General features: G+C 44.5%; 1 protein-coding gene across 3 annotated transcripts in view; it reads left to right on the top strand.

Annotated features, from left to right (window-relative positions):
- Positions 1 to 3,428: 3,428 nt before the first annotated feature.
- Positions 3,429 to 24,228, top strand: part of LOC142195205 (CYFIP-related Rac1 interactor A-like) — a 49,578-nt gene continuing 28,778 nt past the window's right edge. For 2 of the 3 annotated variants that reach the window (XM_075264797.1, XM_075264795.1), the window contains exons 1-2: positions 16,572 to 16,757; positions 16,898 to 16,978. In XM_075264797.1, the coding sequence (XP_075120898.1) occupies positions 16,909 to 16,978 (70 nt within the window). In that variant the 5' untranslated portion in view covers positions 16,572 to 16,757; positions 16,898 to 16,908. Of the gene's footprint in view, positions 3,549 to 16,169; positions 16,235 to 16,571; positions 16,758 to 16,897; positions 16,979 to 24,228 lie in introns of those variants that run through there. The other variant, XM_075264796.1, reaches the window with a different exon arrangement.

Here is a 24,228-nt window from a genome sequence, read left to right as displayed (position 1 = left end):
AAAAGTCTGTGGACACTTGTCCTGTCTGCTATGTCTGAACTATGTTCTAGAGCAGCGGTCCTCAAACTATGGCCCGCGGGCCACATGCGGCCCGCCAAGGACATTTATCCGGCCCGCCGCATGTGGCCCGCGCTGTCGCCTGGATCGCTCACTAACGGGGAATCCGATTCCCCGTTAGTGAGCGGATCGCCGCTTTCAGTTGCATGTGCATTTGCACATACAACTGGAAGCTGTCAGAGGCCGCCCGACCGCGGCCTACACTGATGGCAGAGTGACCTCTGCCCCCGACGCAGGCACGATGACGTCATCGCTCCTGCAGTCTGGAAGGAGGAGGACGCACCGCGGCGGCTCTTCATGGGTAAGTATGACAGTGTGGGTGTGATTGTACTGATGAGCATATAATACAGGGAGGGAGGATACTGATGAGGGGGGAGGGTACTCCACCCACTGTATTATATGCTCATCAGTACCCTCCCCCCACTATATTATATGCTCATCAGTACCCTCCCCCCACTGTATTATATGCTCATCAGTACCCCCCACTGTATTATATGCTCATCAGTACCCCCCCACACACACTGTATTATATGCTCATTAGTACCCTACCCCCACTATATTATATGCTGATGAGCATATAATACAGTGGGGGAAGGGTACTGATGAGCATATAATACAGTGGGGGGAGGGTACTGATGAGCATATAATACAGTGGGGGGGGGGTACTGATGAGCATATAATACAGTGGGGGGAGGGTACTGATGAGCATATAATACAGTGGGGGGAGGGTACTGATGAGCATATAATACAGTGGGGGGGTTACTGAGGAGTATATAATACAGTGGGGGGTACTGAGGAGTATATAATACAGTGTGGGGGGTACTGAGGAGTATACAATACAGTGGGGGGTACTGAGGAGTATATAATACAGTGTGGGGGGGGTTACTGAGGAGTATATAATACAGTGGGGGGTACTGAGGAGTATATAATACAGTGTGGGGGGGTACTGAGGAGTATACAATACAGTGGGGGGTACTGAGGAGTATATAAAACAGTGTGTGGGGGGTACTGAGGAGTATACAATACAGTGGGGGAGTACTGAGGAGTATATAATACAGAGGGGGGTACTGAGGAGCATATAATACTGTGGGGTGGGGGCATACTGAGGAGCAGGGGTGAACCTAGCCTTTTTGCCGCCTGAGGCGAAATATTTCGGCCCTCCAGTGTTTTGAGGGACAGTGAACTGGCCCCGTGTTTGAAAAGTTTGAGAACCCCTGTTCTAGAGTCTGTCTGCCTGTTTGGATCCTAGTCCTTTCATCTGCCATATTCTAGTCTCTGTATACCTGTCTGCCTGTTTGTCCTTCCATTCCATATAATTGGCTTCCAGCTATGTATACATCTGTTACCATGTGGCCACAATGGAGAGGAAAAGTGGTGTAAAATAGCCGCACATTGACAATTTGCAACTTATTAATGCCACTAAATATTACTAACATTTTATATGTCTAAAATATTTGATAGGATTGTTTTTATGCCGCCATCAGCACCTTTCTGACAGTGGGTGGGGCATGGGTAGGGCCACCTCCGAAACCATAATGATGAACATGAAAGTGACAAAAATGCTGCTAGAATTTATGGCAGCTACAGGGCTGTTGTAGATTTGCTACTAGGTACAAGGGCGCCACAGGGAAGTGCCTAATTTACTATGAATTAGGTGCTCCCTCCGCTGACTAAGGGGACCTCAAAACTGTTTTATAAAGTATGCCGGCTTTTATGAATTCCCCTTGTTCTTCTGCTGATTTTACCTGTATGGATACATAGTCCTTCCACCATGTTTACATCCTTGCTCTCTGTGGCCTTTAGGCTTTCGCTATACTTCTCCAACCTGTGGCCTTTGGGATTCTGCCATGTTTGTATTTCTGCTGCCTGTCCTAATATCCTGTCCTGATTCCTGTCTTTGACCTGGCTTCTGCTTTCTAGATATTCTGGCCCTTTTTCATAACGTAATACCTCTGTTACCAGTCCTGAACACCTATTTTTAGTCTTTGCACATATATTCTGTCTGTCCTGATTATAGTCTGTATTCACAGAATGCATTTTGGCTGTTTTTGGGGTGTACTGTATTTAGTCCTGACCTGCCTGGTCAGCTGCTATCAAGCTGGGACCACCTTAGGAGGTAGTGACCTGGCAGACTCCTGACAGCAAAGTCCATATTCCCATATGGGAGATAAAGGGTGAAAACTGGGGGGTCAGCTTAGGCAACACCCTTAGAGGTGGCCCCAATCCTAAGTGGTTTGGTAACACAGTGGGTCCATGTTTTCACAGCCTCACATGGCACCATGGGGACTCATAACAAAACTTATAATGGGGCCCCACTCTACTATGACCATCTTAAGTACTAAGTTCAGCACTTGAAAAGTTTACCATCATTTTTGTCTACTTTACACACAGGGATAACCACATAGTGATTTTACAGTACAGGTATCGCACACAGTGATGTCATACTACAGGGACAGTAAATACAGTGATGTCATAATACAGGGATAATGCACACAGAGATAATGTACACACAAAAAGATCACAGTGTACACTGTGACATCACAATATATGAAAAAGTATTATGATGATGTCACACACAGGCATTATGATGTCCCAGGAAAGTTATGGAGGTGCATTCAGTTTTCCACATCTCCTTCCATCATCTATAGTCATCACTATTTGCACCCTATGTCTCAGAGGAAATGCGTCACATCCATGAACACAACCGTTTGCATCCTATGTGTTTGGTGTAAATTTCGGGAAATACTAATGGCATTTACAACTGCTTAAAGACATGTTCTGAACATTTAGAAATGACCTTAAGTAAAAGATATCTTCTTCTAGCCACATCTTACACTAAAGATGTCTTGGGTTTGTAGGACTCAGTTACTAGGCAGGGGGAGCTCTTGGCAGATTCCTATTGGTTCTCTCTACAGAAAGCGCTTTTGGTACAGAAGAGAGCTCATCCTCATCTGTGACTGACATTTCGTTCTGCAAATCCACATCCTGGATTCTTGCTTCATTCATGATTCAGATGGTGGACATGTTCTTTGACAGACACTTCCTTGAAACTAAGGAGTAAGATTTCTAGCATTTTATTTTCAGAATTTGTGGTTGATAGTATTTCTTTTCTTTTTACAGTAGTGAAAGGCAAATAAAAGCTACTGCCAGGAACAGTAGGGCAGATGTATCTGACATTCTTTAGGGTTGCGTGCATATTTTAGATGTAGTAGGGTGAAGGACTGCTGTGCTGCTATTTTAAGAAAGAGCTCCAAGGTGCTGATGCTCCATCCACATGGGGGTGATCCGCCAATTGTCAGCATACAGCAGGTTAATCTGCCCATGCACACGTCACAGTTGGTCTGGGGGGAGGGTGTCTGCTTTTGTAATGTATTTTGCACAGTTAGCAGCTGCAGGACTCCTTGGTACAGAGACATACACATACACACACACACAGCCACACTGTGCTGCTGACTCTCCTATCCTCACACGCTCCTGCAGATGGCTGTGCGGTGAGTGCTGTGTGGTAAGGGCACTAGGGGACATTGGTCATTTGTGCGTGATGTGCGGATTTATATTTATTCATTCATTCATCTTATATGATAGAAATGGAATAACAGATAGACAGATAGATACATGTGTGTCCAATGCAAGGTGCATGTTACAATGTGATATAAAACTGACATATTCATGTAATTTGGCGGTGTACATGTTACAGGAGATGGGCATGCTGTATATAGTTGCTTGCAGTTATGAAGAATAGAGTGCCTGTTATATATAATGCTTATGTTACATGTACTGAATACTACAGAGGCTTATATGTCAGCTCATTCATTTTGTTAGACATCTTCCTTATAAGATCTGTATAAAGCGGGGGCTTCTGTACAAAGCTCTATGCACATCTGGCTCTATGTTATGTGAGGTGTGCATTAAACATGGTTACCCAATAGGATAGAGAAGGTTCAAAGTATATTTGTAGACTGTACATTTTACAATAATGTTCTTTTGGTGTATATTATGTCTCAGTAATATCTATAAGGTAGGTTATTACATGACAATTTAGTGTATGTATAAAGATTTATGATATTGTTACATTACATGGAAGTCAAACCTAACACCAAGATCCTACTCTGTCCTTTTCATCCTTACCCTCAGCTTTTTATTCTTTGTAATTCTTTTATTCTACCTTTTCCCTCCATTTTTCTCTCCTTCACTTCTCCTGCCGCACTGTGCTTCAACCCCTCCTTACTGTCTTCACTCCCTCCAGTGATGCTGGAAAATGGATTTGCACTATGTAAGACACAGCTGATTCAATGGGAGAGGCAGTAGAGAGGAAGGTTGGGAGTTGTCTGCAGCCGGGTAATGTGGTACATGGCATCTACAAAGTGGAATAACCCTCTAATGGTCAGCATAGGGGATGTTTCAGCATGGGCAGGTACTGCAGCATCTCATGTCGGAACAAAGGAGGTGATTTTGTCTTTCTGGGTGGTGTTTTACAGAAGTTGCAGAAAATTACAGCTGTAAAAATAAGTTTCATGATGGTACCATTACCTTGTTGCATAAGTCACCTATGGGTTTATGAGAATATGTTATTTTGTATGCTATGGATGCAGTCCACTATGTGATGTCCTATGTATGTATATTATCTCCTATGTATGTATATTATCTGCTATGTATGTATATTAGATCCTATGTATGTATATTATGCCAGTATACTAATTTGTCCATGTTGGAGACCATTCAATTATTTAATATATCTGTCCTTAAATCTTTATTTAACACATATTTAATAAGAATATCATATTTAATAGTAATAAAAAGACTGAGAAGGTTGCATTGTGTTCTGGTTAAGATACCAATAACAGACCCAGTTATTTTGTGCCTTCATCAGGTTAACAATAGCAGTTCTGTCACAGCTTTATGTTCCCTTACTGCTTAAAGGACAGCTGCACTTATTGTCATAGTCACCAATATAAAGCTTAAAATAATCCAAATAACACAATTTTTGTTTAGTCGCCAAGGTATGGAACCCCTGGTATTCACACAGGCAACCTATTATACCACATATCTATATAGAAAACCATGCTGAACATCTATCCTGCTACAGTCTTCAGCCTTATGGTAAAGAGTACAGGGGCTGTCTGGAGAAATACCACTTCATTGATGTGTTTGGCGTTAGAATAAATGAATGGATGCCATCAGTGGCGGATCCAGGGTTTGCGGGGCCCTGGGCAATTGACTTTGGCGGGGCCCTACTTACTGGGGGTCTCGCACTTCTAACCTGTACTTCCCAACTGTTGAAGACTAGAAAGAGGGAACAAATTAGGCCCCGCCCACTTTTATGTTGACTCCGCCCATTCTCATTCAATTTTCATGTGATTCCACACAGTATAATCCTCCTACAGTCACCCGTAAATTATGTGTCCCACCTCCATCACTCCCCCATTTTCATATACACCCTTCATCTACCCCTAGTTTCATGTCCCCCCATCTCTGTCCCCAGTTTCATGCCATTCTCCACCTTTATCTGCCCACAGTTTCATGTCCCCCCGTCTCTGCCCCAGTGTCATGCCGTTCTCCCCCCTTCATCTGCCCCAGTGTCATGCCGTTCTCCCCCCTTCATCTGCCCCAGTGTCATGCCATTCTCCCCCTTCATCTGCCCCAGTGTCATGCTGTTCTCTCCCCTTCATTTTCCCCAGTGTCATGCCGTTCTCCCCCCTCCATCTGCCCCAGTGCCATGCCGTTCTCCCCCCTCCATCTGTCCCAGTGTCATGCCGTTCTCCCCCCTTCATCTGCCCCAGACCCAGTGTCATGCCGTTCTCCCCCCTCCATCTGCCCCAGTGTCATGCTGTTCTCCCCCCCTCCATCTGCCCCAGTGTCATGCTGTTCTCCCCCCCTCCATCTGCCCCAGTGTCATGCCGTTCTCCCCCCTTCATCTGCCCCAGTGTCATGCCATTCTCCCCCCTTCCATCTGCCCCAGTGTCATGCTGTTCTCCCCCCCTCCATCTGCCCCAGTGTCATGCCGTTCTCCCCCCTCCATCTGCCCCAGTGTCATGCTGTTCTCCCCCCCTCCATCTGCCCCAGTGTCATGCTGTTCTCCCCCCCTCCATCTGCCCCAGTGTCATGCTGTTCTCCCCCTCTATCTGCCCCAGTGTCATGCCGTTCTCCCCCCTCCATCTGCCCCAGTGTCATGCTGTTCTCCCCCCTCCATCTGCCCCAGTGTCATGCTGTTCTCCCCCCTCCATCTGCCCCAGTGTCATGCCATTCTCCCCCTCTATCTGCCCCAGTGTTATGCCGTTCTCCCCCCTCCATCTGCCCCAGTGTCATGCCGTTCTCCCCCCTCCATCTGCCCCAGTGTCATGCTGTTCTGCCCCAGTGTCATGCCGTTCTCCCCCCTCCATCTGCCCCAGTGTCATGCTGTTCTCCCCCCCTCCATCTGCCCCAGTGTCATGCTGTTCTCCCCCCCTCCATCTGCCCCAGTGTCATGCCATTCTCCCCCTCTATCTGCCCCAGTGTTATGCCATTCTCCCCCCTCCATCTGCCCCAGTGTCATGCCGTTCTCCCCCCTCCATCTGCCCCAGTGTCATGCCGTTCTCCCCCCTCCATCTGCCCCAGTGTCATGCTGGTCTCACACTCACTCACACACACACTCACCTTCCAGCAGCTCTCTCCCTCAGACACATATTGTAGCCGCGATGTGATGACGTCATCACATCGCGGCTACAAATGCCGGAGGCCCGGAGCTCAGCATTAAAGCAGGAGCTGAGCTGTGACAGCTCCTGCTTTAAACAGCTATGTATACAGCTCATGAGTTGAAATTGGGACATGCAGAGCAGCCGACCGGGACCATTTTGTTAGGTCCGGGCTGCGCCGCGGGGCCCCACTAAGCGCGGGGCCCCGGGCGGTTGCCCGGCTCGCCCGGCCCTGGATCCGCCCCTGGATGCCATTACCCATGGCCAGAGGTGTAAGACTTTAACCTGAAGAATAGATTTCCAGTGACTGTCAGTCTGTAGACAGCATTCATTCCCAATAAGTATTTGCTCATGGAAAAATCAGCATGTTTGTCAGACAGCAGAGCAGCATTGGTGCACAGATGCACTTTCTTGTAATGTTTTCCTTAAAAGGAAAATGGTCTATCTTTTCTTTCTTTTTTTTTTAATTTTCACCTTGCTTGCTACACATGGACAACCCCTGCCAGTGATATAAGTAAAGTATTGTGGGCCCTGGTGCAGGCTGTTCTCCAAAGCCCCCCTACCTCATCCCTACAGCGAATTCTTGATAGTGATGGTTACAGGTGCTAAGGAGTTTAATCAACCTTAGTGTGGTTAGGTTAATCTGGGGGTCTCCTTGGCATATGGGCCTGATGGAAGCTGCAATCTCTGCTGATGCCAGTGCTTACCGGCTTACTAAGATTCCTGGGCCCTGATGTAACTGCACCCTCTGCACTCCCTCAAGTTATGCCCCTGACCCCTGCTAACCTTAAATAAACATAAAGACCCTCTTATCTTCTATACAGAATCTATGCCCATTGAGATGCATTTGTCCAGTGTGGTGGCTAGGTAGTCTTTACCATCTTAGGCCCCATTCACATCAGCTTTTTTAATCTGTGGAGCATATTACATTGTGTGGAGGTCACTGTGGAACATATTATATTTTGTGGGGGGGCCACTGTGGACCATATTATACTGTGTGGAGGCTACTGTGGAGCATATTATACTGTGTGGGGGCCAGGTGGTGAGGCATTAGGAGAAGAAAGCCTGCAGTGCCCATATGTGCCTCCATCACAGGACTGGTGTTTCCCACATTAACATAGGCAAATCCCTCTGATAATGTGGCCCTACACCTGGACAGGTTGGGATTATTATGGGAACTGTAGTTTGGCACCAGCTGCAGAGCCACACAGATTGTGCAAAACTCCTTTCTACATACAAGAGTGTTGCACAGCCTATGGCCCTCTAGCAGAAGATCGACACCATAACAGTGTCAGCAGAAGATTCCCCCCCCCCCCCCCATATATTTTTTTTTCCTCACTTTCTTCCTCTAAAACCTAGGTGTAGCTTATGGTCTGGTGTGTGCAAAAAATATAGTACTTCGCTCTGCAATCCAAATGTATCCAACTGACATGGAAAGATGATGTGAAAGTGACCTTATATGGTCTTGCTATAAGATTAAAGGGGACCTTTCACCACTTGCAACAAGTCCAGCTTTTTGCATCATTTAATAGGCACTTCTCCACTGATTCCGGCATAGTTGGAATTTTTTTCTCCAGCCCTCACCTTTTCCAAGCAATCGATGCAGCTAGTTTTGGTGCCTGATGTGCTATTTAGGCTATGTTGTGTCAAGAGGGCGATGTCAGGCAGGAGCAGGCAAAGGGTGTCATTCTGAGCTCTGACACTGGCTGCCTCTGATTGGGGCTCTGCATCATACCCTGCTTAACACCACTCTTCTGACATTATAAAACTTCAAGGGGTTGACAACTTCCAGACCAATAGCGAGAGACATTTTTTTTGTTTGCATAATAATAAACTTTCTGTATCAATTCCTCGGTTTCGTAGATCTCTGCTTGCTGTCATTCATTCTTCTTACTCCCAGTGGATAAAAATCAGTCCATGGTCATGTGATGGACACACAGGTAGACAGCTCAGACTGTAATGAGTTATACGCCTGTGTATCCATCACATGACCATGGACTGATTTTTAGCCATTGGGAGTAAGAAGAATGAATGACAGCAAACAGAGATCTAGAAAACTGAGGAATCAATACAGAAAGTATATTGGAAAATTGTATAACTTTTTAATATACAAACAATAAAATTTGTCTCTCATTATTGGTCTGACAGTGGCCAATTCCTTTAACTACTTCAGTACCTATTTTCCCCGGTTCAGGATCAGACATATTTTCTATCTTTTCCTACAAGCCATTTTTAAGGGCTGAAACATTTTTTTTTTGCTCAGGTTATTCAAATAATGTATGTGTCTTCATTCGGTAGGTAGGGAAGGGCTAGTAGTTGTGAGTGGGATAGCTAGAGAAACAGGGAGGGGTGTATTGGAGTGAGTGAGAGAGAAAGGGGGGAATGAGGTGAGAGGTAGCTAGTGTGGGAGTTACATAGCAGGAAGCTGAAACATATAAACAAATGCAGAAGATAACAGGAGCTCCCAGAGACAATTGTTAAAGTTATATGGGTGCATTTATTAATCCATTAATAGCACTAACAGACTTTAAAAAAAAAAATAATTTTTGCCCGGAAAACCCCATTAATACTTCATACAAAAGCAGTTGTTGATGATGACAGCTTCAAGACGCCTCCTGTAAGGAGAAACAGATTGCTTGCATTGCTCTTATGTCGTTTTGGCTCATTCTTCCACACAAATACTCTTCAAATCCTGAGGGCTCAGTGGGCTCCTTCTATGACCTCTAAGCTTTAGTTCCTTCCATAGATTTTCTATTGGATTCAGGTCATGGGATTGGCTGGGCCATTCTAGCAGCTTTATTTTCTGAAACCAATTGAGAATTTCCTTGGCTGTATTTGGGATCATTGTTTTGCTGAAATGTCCATCCTTGTTTCAACTTCATCATCCTGATAGTTGGCAGCAGTTTTTTGTATCAAGAATGTCTCAGTACATTTGTCCATTCATCCTTCCTTCAAATACATGAAGATTGCTAGTGCCGTATGTCGAAAAACAGACCCATACCATGATGTTCCCACCTCCAAACTTCACTGTTGGTATGGTGATTTTGGAGTGATATGCTGTGCCTTTTGGTCTTGAAACATGGTATTTATAATGGCATCTAAAGAGTTCAGTTTTGGTCTCATCTGACCAGACTATATTCTCCCAGTATTTCACAAGCTTGTCTAAATGTTGTTGAGAAAACTTTAAATGCACTTGAACGTGCTTTTTGTTCAGCAATGGAGTGTTGCATGGTGAGCATGCCTACAAGCCATGGAGTTTGAGTGCATTACTTATTATTTTCTTTGAAACAATTGTACCTGTTGTTTCCAGATCTTTCTGTAGCTCTCCACTGGTGGTCCTGGACTCTTGGACAATTCTTCTGATAATTCTTTCACTCCTGTGTCTGAAATCTTGCTGGTTGTGGCCAGGAATGGTCAATTGATGTTTTTTCCACTTCTGGATTATGGCCTCAACAGTGTTCACTGGAGCCTTCAGTGGTTTAGAAAGGCCAATGAGTAAGGGACTGCATATGGCTTCTCGAAAGGCGAAAGCTACGTGTCTGGTTTTATTCCTGTTTCTTGGATCCTTGTTACCTGGATATGTTTTTTTATCATGATATGAAGTAAAAGTTATATTTTAGCAGTTTTTGTGCTTATAATGATATCAGTATGTTTTGCAACAATAAGATTGTGAAGGTCTTCAGAATGCGTAGGTGTGTTTTCTCTTCAGTGTCCTGTATGTATTGTGACCATGTTTTTTTGTTTGTATGTAGATTGTGAGCCCCATATAGGAATCAAAATGTACATTGTATTTTCCTATCAGTATGTCTTTGTAGAATGGGAGGAAATCCATGCAAACATGGGGAGAACATACAAACTCCTTGCAGATGTTGTTCCTGGCGGGATTTGAACCCAGGACTCCAGTGCTGCAAAGCTAACCACTGAGCCACCATGTTGCCCCTGTATTGTGACCATGTTTTTGTGAACTTTTTTCATTTTTTGTTTTTGTATCTGATGTTTTTATGGATATATTTATCCTATTAAAAGCTAAATTTTAATTTATGAAGAAGTTGCCTCATTGTGCTGGATTTTTTTTCTCTGTGAATAGTGTTACTTTTTTCTTATGTCATTTCTAACTATCACACATAATTTAAGTTCTGGTTTGATCTATTTGCCTGTGTGGATTGAATGGGTTGTTACTGACATTTGGTGAGAATTTCATGTCAGCAGCACCTTTAGAAATAGATTTACTTAGAAAACTGGTAAGGAAACAGATAGAGGTAAAATCAGTGCCTGGCACTTGGAACAGTGGTACATCACCCAAAATGTAAGACTGCCCTGCTGGATTTGGTTTAGCTGATGGGGCCCCAGCAACCATAGGGCTCGGTGCATCTGCATCATTGAACCTATGTTTAGAGCAGCCCTGGCCCCATAGTAATGATCTGTATCACTATGGTCTTGCAGTGTTATGTTACCATGGATGAAAAGTCATCCTGCCAGGTAATAGTACCAAAGCAGAATTTAAAATAGAATTATAATGCAAAGTCTAATGAACTTTCATTGAGTTAACTATTAGAGACCTATCCTTATGTGTTTGAAGAGACCACCACAGCAGTTGGTTGAGATACCAAGCATAATTCCGTACATTGCATAGATGCTGTGCTTGTTGTTGTAACATACCTCCATTCACTTGAATGGGACTGAGCTTCTGCTATACCATGTGACTGATGAAAGTGACCATTGTGGCCACTTCAAACATTTCAAATTCAAGTCCATTCACAAGCACATCATTATGTTTTCTTATTAACAGGAAACTTCTTTATATTCTATTTTTATACACAGCCACATTTCTGTGCAGTTTACACATTTATAAATTTGCTCTACACATATTTTAGTTGTATTTCCAAATAAAGCAGTTGTTTGGGAATGTGAGATGGGGGTTCATAAAACAGGTTGTAAAGGGGTTAAAAACTAAAGACAAGTTGTACTTACTGTCCATTTTATCAGACTTACTTGGTCCACGATGGTCTTTACTTCTTGGTCCTAGCTTGAAAACCAATTTTTTCCCTTGACATCCCCTTTAAGCCTGAAAAATTGTATTTGTCAGAGAATCAAGAAATATCAGCTAATAAAGCCATTAAGTTTGAGTATATTATACAATTTGGAGAGACTTTTGTGTTTCAAATTGACAGTAATAAGGTTCAATAGCCAGGATACCTAATACAACAACTTATTGCCTACACTCATGTTGCACACTATTTTATGGTTTTAGGTATGGTGGCAGAAACACATCAGCATTTTTACTGGTGGAGGTTTCTGCCTCTATTATACCTAGATAACTATAAACTTTTTATTTTTTTTTACACTATGATTTTTGACCTCCTAGGGGTGTTGAACTCCGGGGGTCTGATCATTAATGCAATGCATTGCAAAATGATGACACTACTATTACAGGCTACATAGAATAGGAGACAAGCCTGGAAGCCATAATTAGGGTCTTGGCTGTCATAATAATGGATCGCCAGCAATTGATCTCACTCCTAGGGCCGGTGATCCATTGCAAAATGGTGCCAAGGTGGCGGTGGGGTTAATGCCCATGTCAGTGGTAACACTGATTGTAGCCATTACAGTGGAGACATGGCAGAGGCTCAGCTCCAAGCAGCCGCCATATTTAAATATTTGACATCTACCATAATGGGAAAAGGTTAAAGGGCCTTCCAAACCTGCCAATATCAGCTGTTGACCTATTGCATCATTTTCAAGGTAAAATCTTCAGTAAAGCATTATCTATTGAAAATATGTTTGATTTATGTCCAATATCTTCTTTCCTAGGTAGGGGCAGCAAAAAGAGGAATGGTCTAAGTAAAATAAGAAACTAGTTGAATCTTTGGCTGTGAATAAAATAATTGTTCTTAATTTTCAAGGCCATCTTTTTGTTGGACAAAGGATAGGCAAGGTCAGCATAATTTCTTTAATTTCCACAACAACCTGTATTATAGAGACGCACAAATATAGCTTTCTCATTAAACAATTTAAACAATATGACATAGTGGACTTTGATATGAATGGCTAACCAATGGCTGATTTATCAATGAGATAAATCCCCAGGGTGAAGGCTGCTGCTTGTGTAGCATCCCAAGAAAGGAATGTAGGGAGGATGGGAATTGTCGTCTATCATAGTTGAGCTCATGGTGGTGGTAGTCAGCACCATTAAACATCTGGTGTGGATGTTGTTAGTAGGCATTTTCCCATCGCACTTCCTGTAATGAATCTCCTACCTGATGCTGGCTGGGGTACCCTTCATGTTGGTGCAGGATTGAAGGTTCAGTAGACACTTGTAAATGGTACAAAGAACTCACAGTTTCACTAAAGGTTTCTAACAAAACAGATGAACAGTAGAAACAGGGATTTTCTATAAAAATGGCTTTGGATACCAGGGGGCTGGAGCTGAGACTTTAGGATGGTCCTCCCTGGTGTCAGTCACTGTCTCTCAAATTCAGGCCCTCATCTCAAAGTTTCCATCATGCATTTAATTCTCCAAAGTGAGCAGAACAGAAGCACATCTCCATGTTTACTGCAATATTGACACTGGTACTAACCTTTAGCTGAGAGGCTTGGTCAGTCTATCAAGGTCACTTCAGCTCACTTGTTCTCCTGAGTTGTCTCTTCCCTTCACTAGAATGATCTAAGGTCCATCTACCTTATCACTGCTACATTGGCATAGTCCACTTAAACTTACAACAGGTTCCAAAGAGTGAATAGCATGGAACTAGACTAAAGGGATCCTATCTTTAAAACACAATTTTTTTCTGGTTGACACATAGGAATAGCCTTAAGAAAGGCTATTCTTCTCCTACCTTTAGATGTCTTTTCCATGCCGCCGTTCGGTATACAATCCGGTTTTCGTCGGTATGCAAATTAGTTATCTCGCAGCACTGGGTGCAGTCCCCAGCACTCAAACAGCACTGGGGGCGTCCCCAATGCTGCGAAAGAGAACTCTCCAGCACTGCCTCCATCTTCTTCAGGAACGGCCTCTTCATGCGTCTTCTTCTGGCGCAGGCGGGCAAACTTGTAGGCCTCGGGCAGAGCCAAGTGCGCATGCCTACGGCCACAAGAAAAATGGCCGCTTACACGGTAAGTAAGCGGCCATTTTCTTGTGGCCTGTGGGCATGCGCAGTCGCTCTGCCCGAGGCCTACAAGTTTGACCGCCTGCGCCGGAACAAGAAGCATGAAGAGGACTTTCCTGAAGAAGATGGAGGCGGCGCTAGAGAGTTCTCTCGCAGCATTGGGGATGCGCCAGTGTTGTTTGAGTGCTGGGGCCCACCCACAGTGCTGCGAGATAACTCATTTGCATACCAACAAAAATCGGGATTTCTACGGAACAGCGGCGCGGAGAAGACATCTAAAGGTAGGAGAAGAATAGAAGAAGGCTATTCCCACGTGTCAACCAGAAAAAAATTGTGTTTTAATGATAGGATCCCTTTAAAATACCAGTTTTTTAGTATCCCCCGGGACACGCTACTTCTTAGAAGATCTGCATAAAGGGGGTCGCAAGCGGCTTTAATAAGACATAGGACAAAGATTACCTTGATGGGACAACCCCTTTAATGCCAAGGTTTATGTTCTATTTCCTTGTACCTCCCAGCATGTATTGAATGTGTGTTATGATAAGGGCTATAGCTGTATGGCAGTCTGACAAATAAAAATATAACATCCATGGAATTGCAAAAGAACATTTTTACATGAAATGGATGTATTTCCTCTTTAGTCAGTGTCCTTTTATGTAGCAGAATTTACAATGGGTATAAATTACAGAAATGCAATTTATGTTGTCAAATAAGAAAGGGGGAAGACACTATGGTCTGCTTGTGTAAAAAGCAGAAGTGAAAGCTGTGAATAAAGAAGGCATTGCTCCTGCTCAAGCCACTTCCACTATGCAGTTGCAGTCCTGTGACATGCATAGAAGTGTACCTACAAATAGGAACAGCTGTCTACAGAGCAGAGCAAGAGATTCTTGTATAGCTGTAGTGTCCTCTGCAATTCACTATTCAGTGCAATAACAATAAATAATGCAGTGATTTTATAGTCTAACAGGCCATCTATTCACGTATACAAATCAGGAGTAAGAAATGCGTTGTATACTAATATATAGTAGTACCACAGCTTCCAATATCTGGAAAGTAGATACAGTGCACTGGACAATCACCTCTCAGTCCCCACACACAAACATATTTATTTTCCATATACTATCTGCATACCTCCCAACTTTCAAAGGACAGAAACAGGGACAAAATGTGTGGCATGGGGGCCACACGGTGGCTCAGTGGTTAGCATTGCAGCCTTGCAGAGCTGGAGCCCTGGTGTTCAAATCCCGCCAAAGGCAAAAAAAACATCTGCAAGGAGTTTGTATGTTCTCCCCGTGTTTGCATGGATTTCCATCCCATATTCCAATATTCCATTTGTTCAAGCCTATTTGTCCGTGAAAAACATTCAAATACCATCCATGTGCCTCCTTTTCGCTTTACATAAATCCTACACTCATGCGCATGGTAAAATAATCTTCAGAAATGTCCCCAATAGTATCTACAGAGATGCTCAACAAACTGACAGTTTTAGAAGCTGCCCAGAGTGCCTGTTACAGAGATACTCCAAAAAAAGTGCCACCAGAATGCCTGCTACAGAGATGTCCCATGTAGCGTAAGATTCCCCAGCGTACCAGGAACATATAGCGCTACAATTGCTGCTGTGGATGATCTGCCACAGAGATGCCTTGAGTCCATTCACTGAAATTCCTCATAGCTCACGCTGCACTTATAGGGAGCCTGTTGCCAGGAACATGCAGTGCAATCTGCAGGCAGCATGTTATAGAGCACTAGGAACTGGACAGATTTATACATAGTGTTGTGAGAAAAGGTTCAGTGTAATCTGTCATGAATTCATTGAAATTTCTGCTCTTCCATTGCTATATAGTCAAGGAGGTGGTCCTATCAGTCATTGACAACCTGCCCTGTATAATACAGAGAGAGCTTCCAGTATGATATGATAGGACATGATAGTCTCTTTACCTTCATACAAAGAGCAGAGAATTCAATAAATGAAATATAACTGATACTGAACATTTCCCCATCTGCTCAGTTGCTCCTGCTGACTGCACTACATTTTCCTGGTGACAGGTTCCTTTTAACTCTTGTACCAGGCTGAAAATCTTTACCTCTAGTAAATTTATTGGATTTAGTGGCAGAGTAGATCGAAGAAACTCCTTTACCGAGCTGCCAAGTGTACGACATACTGAGAATGAGATGTCTACATATATTTCTTTAATACGTCTGTGTGCTATTTGTGTATCTATATTGAGGATTATTTGGTGATGATAATAGATTTCATGTAGGATACATTGAGACTAGTCATAATTCTTTTTCTGCTATGTATAAATTACAAGATCTTCCATATTTTACCTTTCAGGTCTTTCAGGTGCTAATGAAGTGACTCCGGGTATCTGCTCTCCAGCTGTCATAGAGCTGTATCTGGTAAGGAAATAACGTTGGGTAGCAAACAACAGCCTGTGTTAGAAAATCAGAACCAAAAGACAATTGTCACCCAATGAACTCCAGCACAATTCCTAAGCAAGGAGTTGAGTAGTTATTCCCAGCCATTAGTTTAAGATCACAAGGGCATGCCGCCATAATGTCAATGCAACAGTACAATACCCTTACTGTATAACTACTATTCACAAAGGTATTGTCCATAGTAAAAATACTTTACGTAAATGAAGGTCTCCATGCCATGAATGTACATTATAAGTGGTTTAATGGTGGTTCTGTGATTGGCTGAAACTAGCCATCATTGTAATAGAAGACATAGAAAGATAGCTATCAACATACAGCATTTAGCGTGCTGATCATAGTATATCTCACACAGGAAGTGTGAAAAATACAAACTAACTCCCAGCTTCCTCCTGCTGCTCAGAAATAGACAAAAACAGAAGTGGTAACACAAAAAGCTGCATTTCCGTGAAGAAAGTATGAGAGAAATCTGCACCTAAATCATCATGTAAGCCTGAAGGATCTATACAGTTCCATTTGATTTCTAGCCTTTGAGACAGACATTGCAGGATCAGCATACACCATAGGAAGGATGTGAAGGTATTACATGCTTACAAGTCCTTTTAATCTTTTTCTAATCTTTCTTAGGTTGACGGGTCATGGGAAATCTCATTAAGGTTCTGGGCAAAGACTTAGAAAATTGTCCACATTTTTTCTTGGATTTTGAAAGTAAGTCGTCTATTCAATTAGTTTCTTGAGACTTTGCTGAGGGATCTAGTAGGACATCAGTGAGATATATGGTGTAAGCGAAGAGGGATGATCAACATGTATAACTTCTGTAACAGTTCAACATATCTGACTTATATGGTACATGTACAGTGCGATAGGGCGTTTTATCAAAAAGAATACTATCTAGGCTTCATGTTTTATCACAAATTTGCCACTGAAATTATTATATATAGACAATTGAGTCATATTTTTATTGTTATTATTTAATATTAAATAACTTTGGAGTGAAGTGTTCTCCAAAAATCGTAGACACATTTTTTACCAGCAAGAACAGTTTTGCTGTTAGGGTTATATTCCTTGTACCCGGTTTTAGTGGGTGACCCAACTACCAGTTTCACTTTAACTGTGTTGCCGTCACCTGAGCTAGACGTACTGCGCTCAGATGACAGGAAACCAGCAAAATGCAGAGTTAGACATACATGGAAAAAATGCAATACAAAAGAAACAATATATAGTATTTACAAGCAGACTCGACTAGCTCTGTAGATGGAAATCGTGGATTGGTGTAAGTGATGCTTACAGGAGTAACACAAGTCTAAAAAGAAGTTTAGAGGCGACATAAATACAGTATAATTAGCAGAATATTCAATTACAGGAATATACAGGTAATATAGAAAAAGAGTGCAGATGTATGTGTACGGCAGAGTAGGGGAACGTGCGTGAACGACTTTCATGATATGCATCATATTGATACTAAATAGGTGCAGGTATAAGAGCAAGGATTAATATGAATTATGAGCAGGAAGTGTGAACAGTTACTAAAAAAGGGGAACCATAAACTGAAGTGAAGCAGTAGGAAAAGCGAATGAACAGCACATTTGGTTACACTTTAAGGCTAAGTCCTACATAGCGAACCATGGCCAAAAAACGCTGCGGAAAAGACAGCAGCGGAAATGCTATGCTTTTTTCACCGACAATATTATAGTCTCTTTCTGTCGCTATTATACTGCCAGCGTATCCGTAGGTATAATTGACATGTTGCAATTTCCAAAAACGTGACTGCCCACGCAATGGTGGAAAAGCAATAAGATGGAGTAGCAGCATGACAGTCACACACAGGTTATAAGCTATATTCACACAACAGTGAATAACGACCATGTGACATCTGTTTTTTTATTGTATTTTGCTGAGGTTTTTCGAGCCAACGCCAGGAGTGGATTGAGCAGAAAGAAGAAGTATAAGAGTTTTCTAGATATTTCCCATTCCTTCCCAATGCCGCAATGTGGGGCTTTTGTCTGAGGCTGAAGCCTCATGTTGCGAAAATGTAGCGTTTTTACCTGAAAAGTGAATGAGATTCTGGATAATCCCATCCTCACATTGCAGAAAAATATCTGCAGCAGAAAAACTGCATTTTCAAAAACAATTGCGTTTATGAAGATCACAGCATGTCAATTATACCTGCGCAAATGATGGCGTTTTCTGTATAAGTATAATGAAGGCATACAATTTAGAGGAAAACTCTGTGAAAACACAATGAAAAACAAGATGCATTTCTACCGTGTCTTTTTCCACAGCGTTTTTTTTTTTTTTTTTTTTTTTGCTGCATACAGTTATGTTGGACCTTAGCTTTAAAGTGGTTTTCTGGCACTTTTTAGCATTAATGGCCTTCCCTCATTCACAATAACAATTCTATTTGCATGTTAAATGCCCTTTGGGCCCATTCTTGTTCTCATATTATCCAGATCACCAGTTCCTAATAGAATTCAACTGTATGTTAATGCTTAATTTCGTACATGGATGCTTTTTTGGCCTATGCAGGCATGTTGTATGAGGTCATTGTGTTTTACGTAGAAAGATATTTGCAATGAAAACTAACTTAGGCTGTATATATCAGGGGAAATATCAAGAATAGTGTACCACAAAGCAGAATAAGATGTACTTAGCCCAAATAGAAGACTACTCTCCCTTTTACCCACATAAGCAATAGGTGTTGCTTTTGTCAGTAGAACTTGCTGAATATGATGTTGAGTCCATCAGATGAATCTCCGCAGGGGTACTATATTCTTTTGTATATATGTTCAGGGTACTGAAGGCAGATGAGCTAGATGAAACCTTCAATGGATATATAAATATCAGGTAGCAACACACCAAATAATGTAGTATCTCCATCTTGTACATGTACATTCTTATAATGTAAATTCAAATTGGGAATTTATTATATGCAGTATTTGTAGATATAATGTTGATATTATTTGCAACAAATGTATCAAAGTGTCACATGATGGTGATAAATCTGTTGCATCCTCAAACATGTTTACTTCTTTTTTATTCCAACCACCTACCAAAGTGAGATTGCACAAATAATTTGGGACATTTTTATACTGTACATAAAATCATCAATCCACATGTTTGGTGAAAATGGGCCCCAACTTCTGGGACAAATATTTAATAAATATTCCCCACACTAGATTAGACTCTATTGTATTGAAATGCACCAGAAAAAAAGGTGAAAATAGATTGATAAATATGGGCTAGTATATACACAAGTACCTCTATATCTCTATATTTTTTTGTGGGAGTCATAAAATATTTAAAGAAATCTGTCACCAGAACCCAGCCCATCAACCCAGCCCAGCAGATTGATATGTTAGGGCCACTCGAGTCAGTTTTTTCCCCTTGTGAATTGGTGCCTCTATTGCTGGAATATTGCAGTTCCCTGTCGTCCCTACCAGCGGCACAATGTGGGGTATTTCGTGCCCCTGTGTGCTGGTAGGACAGGCGGAATTTTAATTAGCCATGTATTAATTTCACATGGCTTGTTCCCTTTAAGAGGGCACAGATACCTCCCCCCTGTGCGTTTTTTTCTGTCCTGTGTAAAGGATCGGACAGGTGGGGAGGACTCTGTGTCCTCCTAAAGAGAAAGAGTAAGAAGAAGTTTCAGGTACTTACCTGCTCAGACCTGTTCAGGTGTCTTCAATGATGCACTCTGCCCCTTTGGACTTCTGTCGGTCCTGCAAAGAGAATAGGTAAGATTAAAGTTACCTATTTTGCCCACCTCCCTCACGCAATCCTACCTCCTGTTCCCCGGCATCCAGTCCTGCTGGGCTTCGGAGCCGCGCGCAGCCAGCCGGCGTGTTCGCGCGGCTCCATGAGGGGAACTTCCGGTTTTCGCGGAACCTTTCCTCTGTGTAGGAGGGTTCCGGCCGGTCGTTTAGAAGTGTAACACCGGCAACTTCCGGTTTTCGGCATTCGCCGCTCCGGGACCACGCGAACAGCAGCGTTGGACACTGGAGGTCCTCAGGAGATTAAGGTACGTGCCAATGTAGTTGGCTCAAAGGGGGAGCGTGACTTGAAGGGCTAGGAGTGTTATGAAGGGCAAAGGAACGGAGCTTTTGACTAAGGCCACGCCCCTTCCGGATATGGGGCTGTAAAAAAGGGGGCAGGTTGCATCCCTCATTGCCTGCTAGTCTAATCCCTAGCTGGTTTCTCCGCTGTGGCTTGTGGTTACCGCTTCAATCTGCATTTATTCTACTGCAAACTCTGCTGAAGGTTGGTAAGTGGCCTGCAGAAGCTGGGTGAGTCTCCTCATATGGTTTCTTGAATGTACTCCTCTGATGTTTCATATTCCATGCTTAGGTATCGCTGAAAGCTAGCTTCTATTTGTCATGTCTTCCTCTTCTACCCCTCCCGGGGATCAAGTAAGACGGAAGAAGTCTTCTAAAAGGAGACACCTGGCTTGCATTGATTGTGACGTTCCACTACCTGATGGTAGGTGCGGTTTTTTCGTCTGCTAATTCTCCCAATGGTGGGAGTATCCTGAATGTCATTGTTTTGCCTTTAGGCTATGACTGGTCACGCTGCCAGCAATGCAGGGGACCTCTGCGGGAGGAACCCGTTACCAGTGATATGGTAGCATGGGTCAAGGAGTACATGGTGAGTACGGTTGCCGCAAAGAGGGGAAGGGTCCCCTCCGGCTTCTAAGTATCCTTGTGTTTTTTGCAGGATGATTCTTTAAAGGATATCCGTACTTCACTGGCTCAGCTCACCAAGAAGCAGCGCGTGGAAAGGCGTTCTGCTTCACTGCCCTCCCTGGAGCGCCTCCAGGTGGAGGAGGTGTCCATATCATCGGACGATCAGTCCTCCTGTACCAGCAGACCAATTTTCCATCGGGAAAAGACTAATAAACTGCTGAAGGCCATCCGGTCGTGGGACCAGGTTGGCGAGGGGGAAGCCTCTGCGTCCACCTCTGGGAAGCGGAGGGTTTTCCAAGTGGACGCCTCCATGGCCAGCCTAATGGAACAAGAATGGAAGCAGCCGGAGAAGGCTTACGTCACCACCAGAGCTTTCAAAGCAGTGTATCCGATTGATCCCTCCCAGCTGGATCGCTGGGGTCCGCCACCCAAGGTGGATTTAGCCATCTCTAAGCTTTCCCGTCGCACTGTCGTGCCCATCGATGACGGGTCAAATCTTCAGGATTTGCTTGATAGAAGAGTGGATTCAACGCTCAAGAAGGCGTATTCGTCTGCTTCAGCCCAGGTGACGGTGGGCATCGCCTCAACGGAAGTAGCTGATAAGCTTCAAGCCCGGCTGGACCGCCTGGAACGGGATATCGACTCCGGGGTTAACAGGGACGACATCCTGGCATCCATGGGGGAGATCCGTCTCGCTACGGATTTCCTGAGAGAATCGGCAAGACAGCAGGTGAAGCTGGCTTCCAAGGCCATGGCCCTCAATACCGCCGCCAGGAGGCCCTTGTGGCTCAAACCTTGGCGGGCTGATGTCGCCTCCAAGTTTTCTTTGTGTTCCCTCCCCTTTCAACCTGGGAAGGTTTTCGGCCAAGGGCTGGACGATCTGATGGAGGGATTGGCTGATGGTAGAGGGAGATCACTACCACAAGCAACCAGAGAAAGAAGGCCTCCCCCTTCTAGGGGTCGAGGCTCCACGTCTCAATACAGGCCTCAACAAGGAAGCCAGAGACGCCCCAGATACCGTCCGAAAGGGGCGGGTCGCGGGATCCCCAAGGAGGACCCTAAGAAGAAGGGGTTTTGAGGAGACGCCGCTCTCTGTGACCAGCTCTCCCGTAGGAGGGCGCCTTTCGAATTTCCTTGTGGCATGGCATCTTCACATTCTGGACCCATGGGTCTTTCAAGTTGTTCAGCGAGGATACGCAATAGAGTTCTCCCATCCTCCGGTGGATCGTTTCATCACTACGCGGGTCTTACCAGCCCTACAACAAGACTGCCTGGAGGCTTCCGTCGCAGAATATCTCTTAAAGGGGGCCCTGGAAAGGGTCCCTCCTCCCGAAGTGGGTCAAGGAGTTTATTCACCCGTGTTCTTGGTTCCAAAGTCCACAGGAGGGTGGCGGATGATTATAGATCTTCGGTTCCTCAACCTCTTCATAAAGAAAAAACCTTTCAGGATGGAGTCCATAGACTCAGTAACCAATTTCCTATTGCGCAACGAGGTCATGGTCACCCTGGACCTGAAGGATGCCTACTTACATATCCCCATCTTCCCGCCACACAGGAAATATCTACGTATAGCCGTTCTTATGGCTGGTCACAGAGAGCACCTACAGTTCACTGCTCTGCCATTCGGCATATCGTCAGCTCCGTATGTATTCACCAAGATGGTCGCACCAGTTGCCGCCGCTCTCAGACTTCAAGGCCTCTTCGTGGTTCCCTACCTCGACGACTGGCTTATAAAAGCTCAGTCTACTTCAATTCTCCATCACCACCTCCAGATAGCCATCGCCTTCCTCCAGGAGTTAGGTTGGCTGATCAATTGGGAGACGTCAGAAATAGTGCCATCCACCCGGAAGAAATTCCTAGGGTTTGTTCTGGATTCCCAGAGCATGCAGATTTTCCTATCTCGTCCAAGGCGAGCAAAAATAGAAGCTTCGGTTCGGGGCCTCCTCAGGTCCCGATGGATCACCATTCGCACCGCCATGCGGGTCCTAGGCCTGATGTCTTCTTCAGCCAAGGCGGTCCCTTGGGCTTTATGGCACTTGCGTCCCCTTCAGATGGAAGTGTTGAGAGCCTGGAACGGATCTCCACGGGGACTGCACAGGAAGATCTGCCTTTCTCCCGGTACCCGTCTTTCCCTCAGATGGTGGAGACACCTGAAAGACGGAAGGTCCTCGGTTCAACCTCGTTGGACCCTGTTGACAACAGATGCGTCCCATTCGGGATGGGGAGCCCACCTGGACGGCAGGACTGTCCAGGGTCTGTGGAGGAATCCAGAGGTAGGAACCTCCAACCTGAAGGAGCTAAAAGCAGTGTATCTGGCGCTGAAGTACTTCGCCCCCTTTCTCGAAGGGAAGGCAGTCAAGGTCCGGTCAGACAATATGACGACGGTAATATACTTGAGCAAACAGGGCGGCACCAGGGTTCCAGCCCTACTGAGAGAGGCGAACTTGATCTTCACGTGGGCAGAGAAGAATCTGACCCACCTATCCGCTGTTCACATCAAGGGCTCCCTGAACATAGTAGCGGATCAGTTGAGTCGGGGTATCCCTGTATCAGGAGAATGGTCTCTCAATCAAGACATATTCCATCAGATTGTCCAAACATGGGGCCTTCCGGATGTCGACCTCATGGCAACCCGACTCAACGCCAAGGTGGAAACCTTCTGCTCTCTGTACCAGGAGGACAATGCCTTGGCAGTGGATGCCCTGTCCATCCCATGGAGGTTCAGGCTGATATACATTTTCCCTCCAGTTTCCATCATACCCAAGGTATTGATGAAAATCAGACAGGACCAAGTCTCGGGAATTGCCATAATCCCGTTCTGGCCGAAAAGGACTTGGTTTGCCCAGCTCATGTGGATGAGTCAAGGCAGGTATTGGAGGCTTCCCCCCCTCCCAGATCTGGTGACACAAGGAGAGCTGAGACACCACGATCTGAGGAGATTCAATCTGACAGCCTGGAGGTTGACCAGTCCCTATTAAGGAATAGAGGACTGTCTCAAGGCGTCCTAAGGACTTTAGCCAGCGCCAGAGCCACCTCGACCAATAAGAATTACCGTAGGATCGGTAATATTTTCCAGGCCTGGTGCACGGAACACGAAGTGGACTCCTCCGATCCCCCTGTGAGGGCGATCCTGGATTTCCTGCAGGACGGCCTAGACAGAGGGCTTGCAGCTTCTACCCTGAAGGTACATGTAGCCGCTTTGTCCGCCTATCTGGGGAGGCGGTTGTCTCAGGATCCTTTAGTGAGCACCTTTATCAAAGGGGCAACTAGGCTGAGACC

The sequence above is a fragment of the Leptodactylus fuscus genome, chromosome 2 (genome assembly GCF_031893055.1).
Source record: "Leptodactylus fuscus isolate aLepFus1 chromosome 2, aLepFus1.hap2, whole genome shotgun sequence".
NCBI classification, from domain to species: Eukaryota; Metazoa; Chordata; class Amphibia; order Anura; family Leptodactylidae; genus Leptodactylus; species Leptodactylus fuscus.
This window is presented reverse-complemented; position numbering and strand designations above follow the sequence as displayed.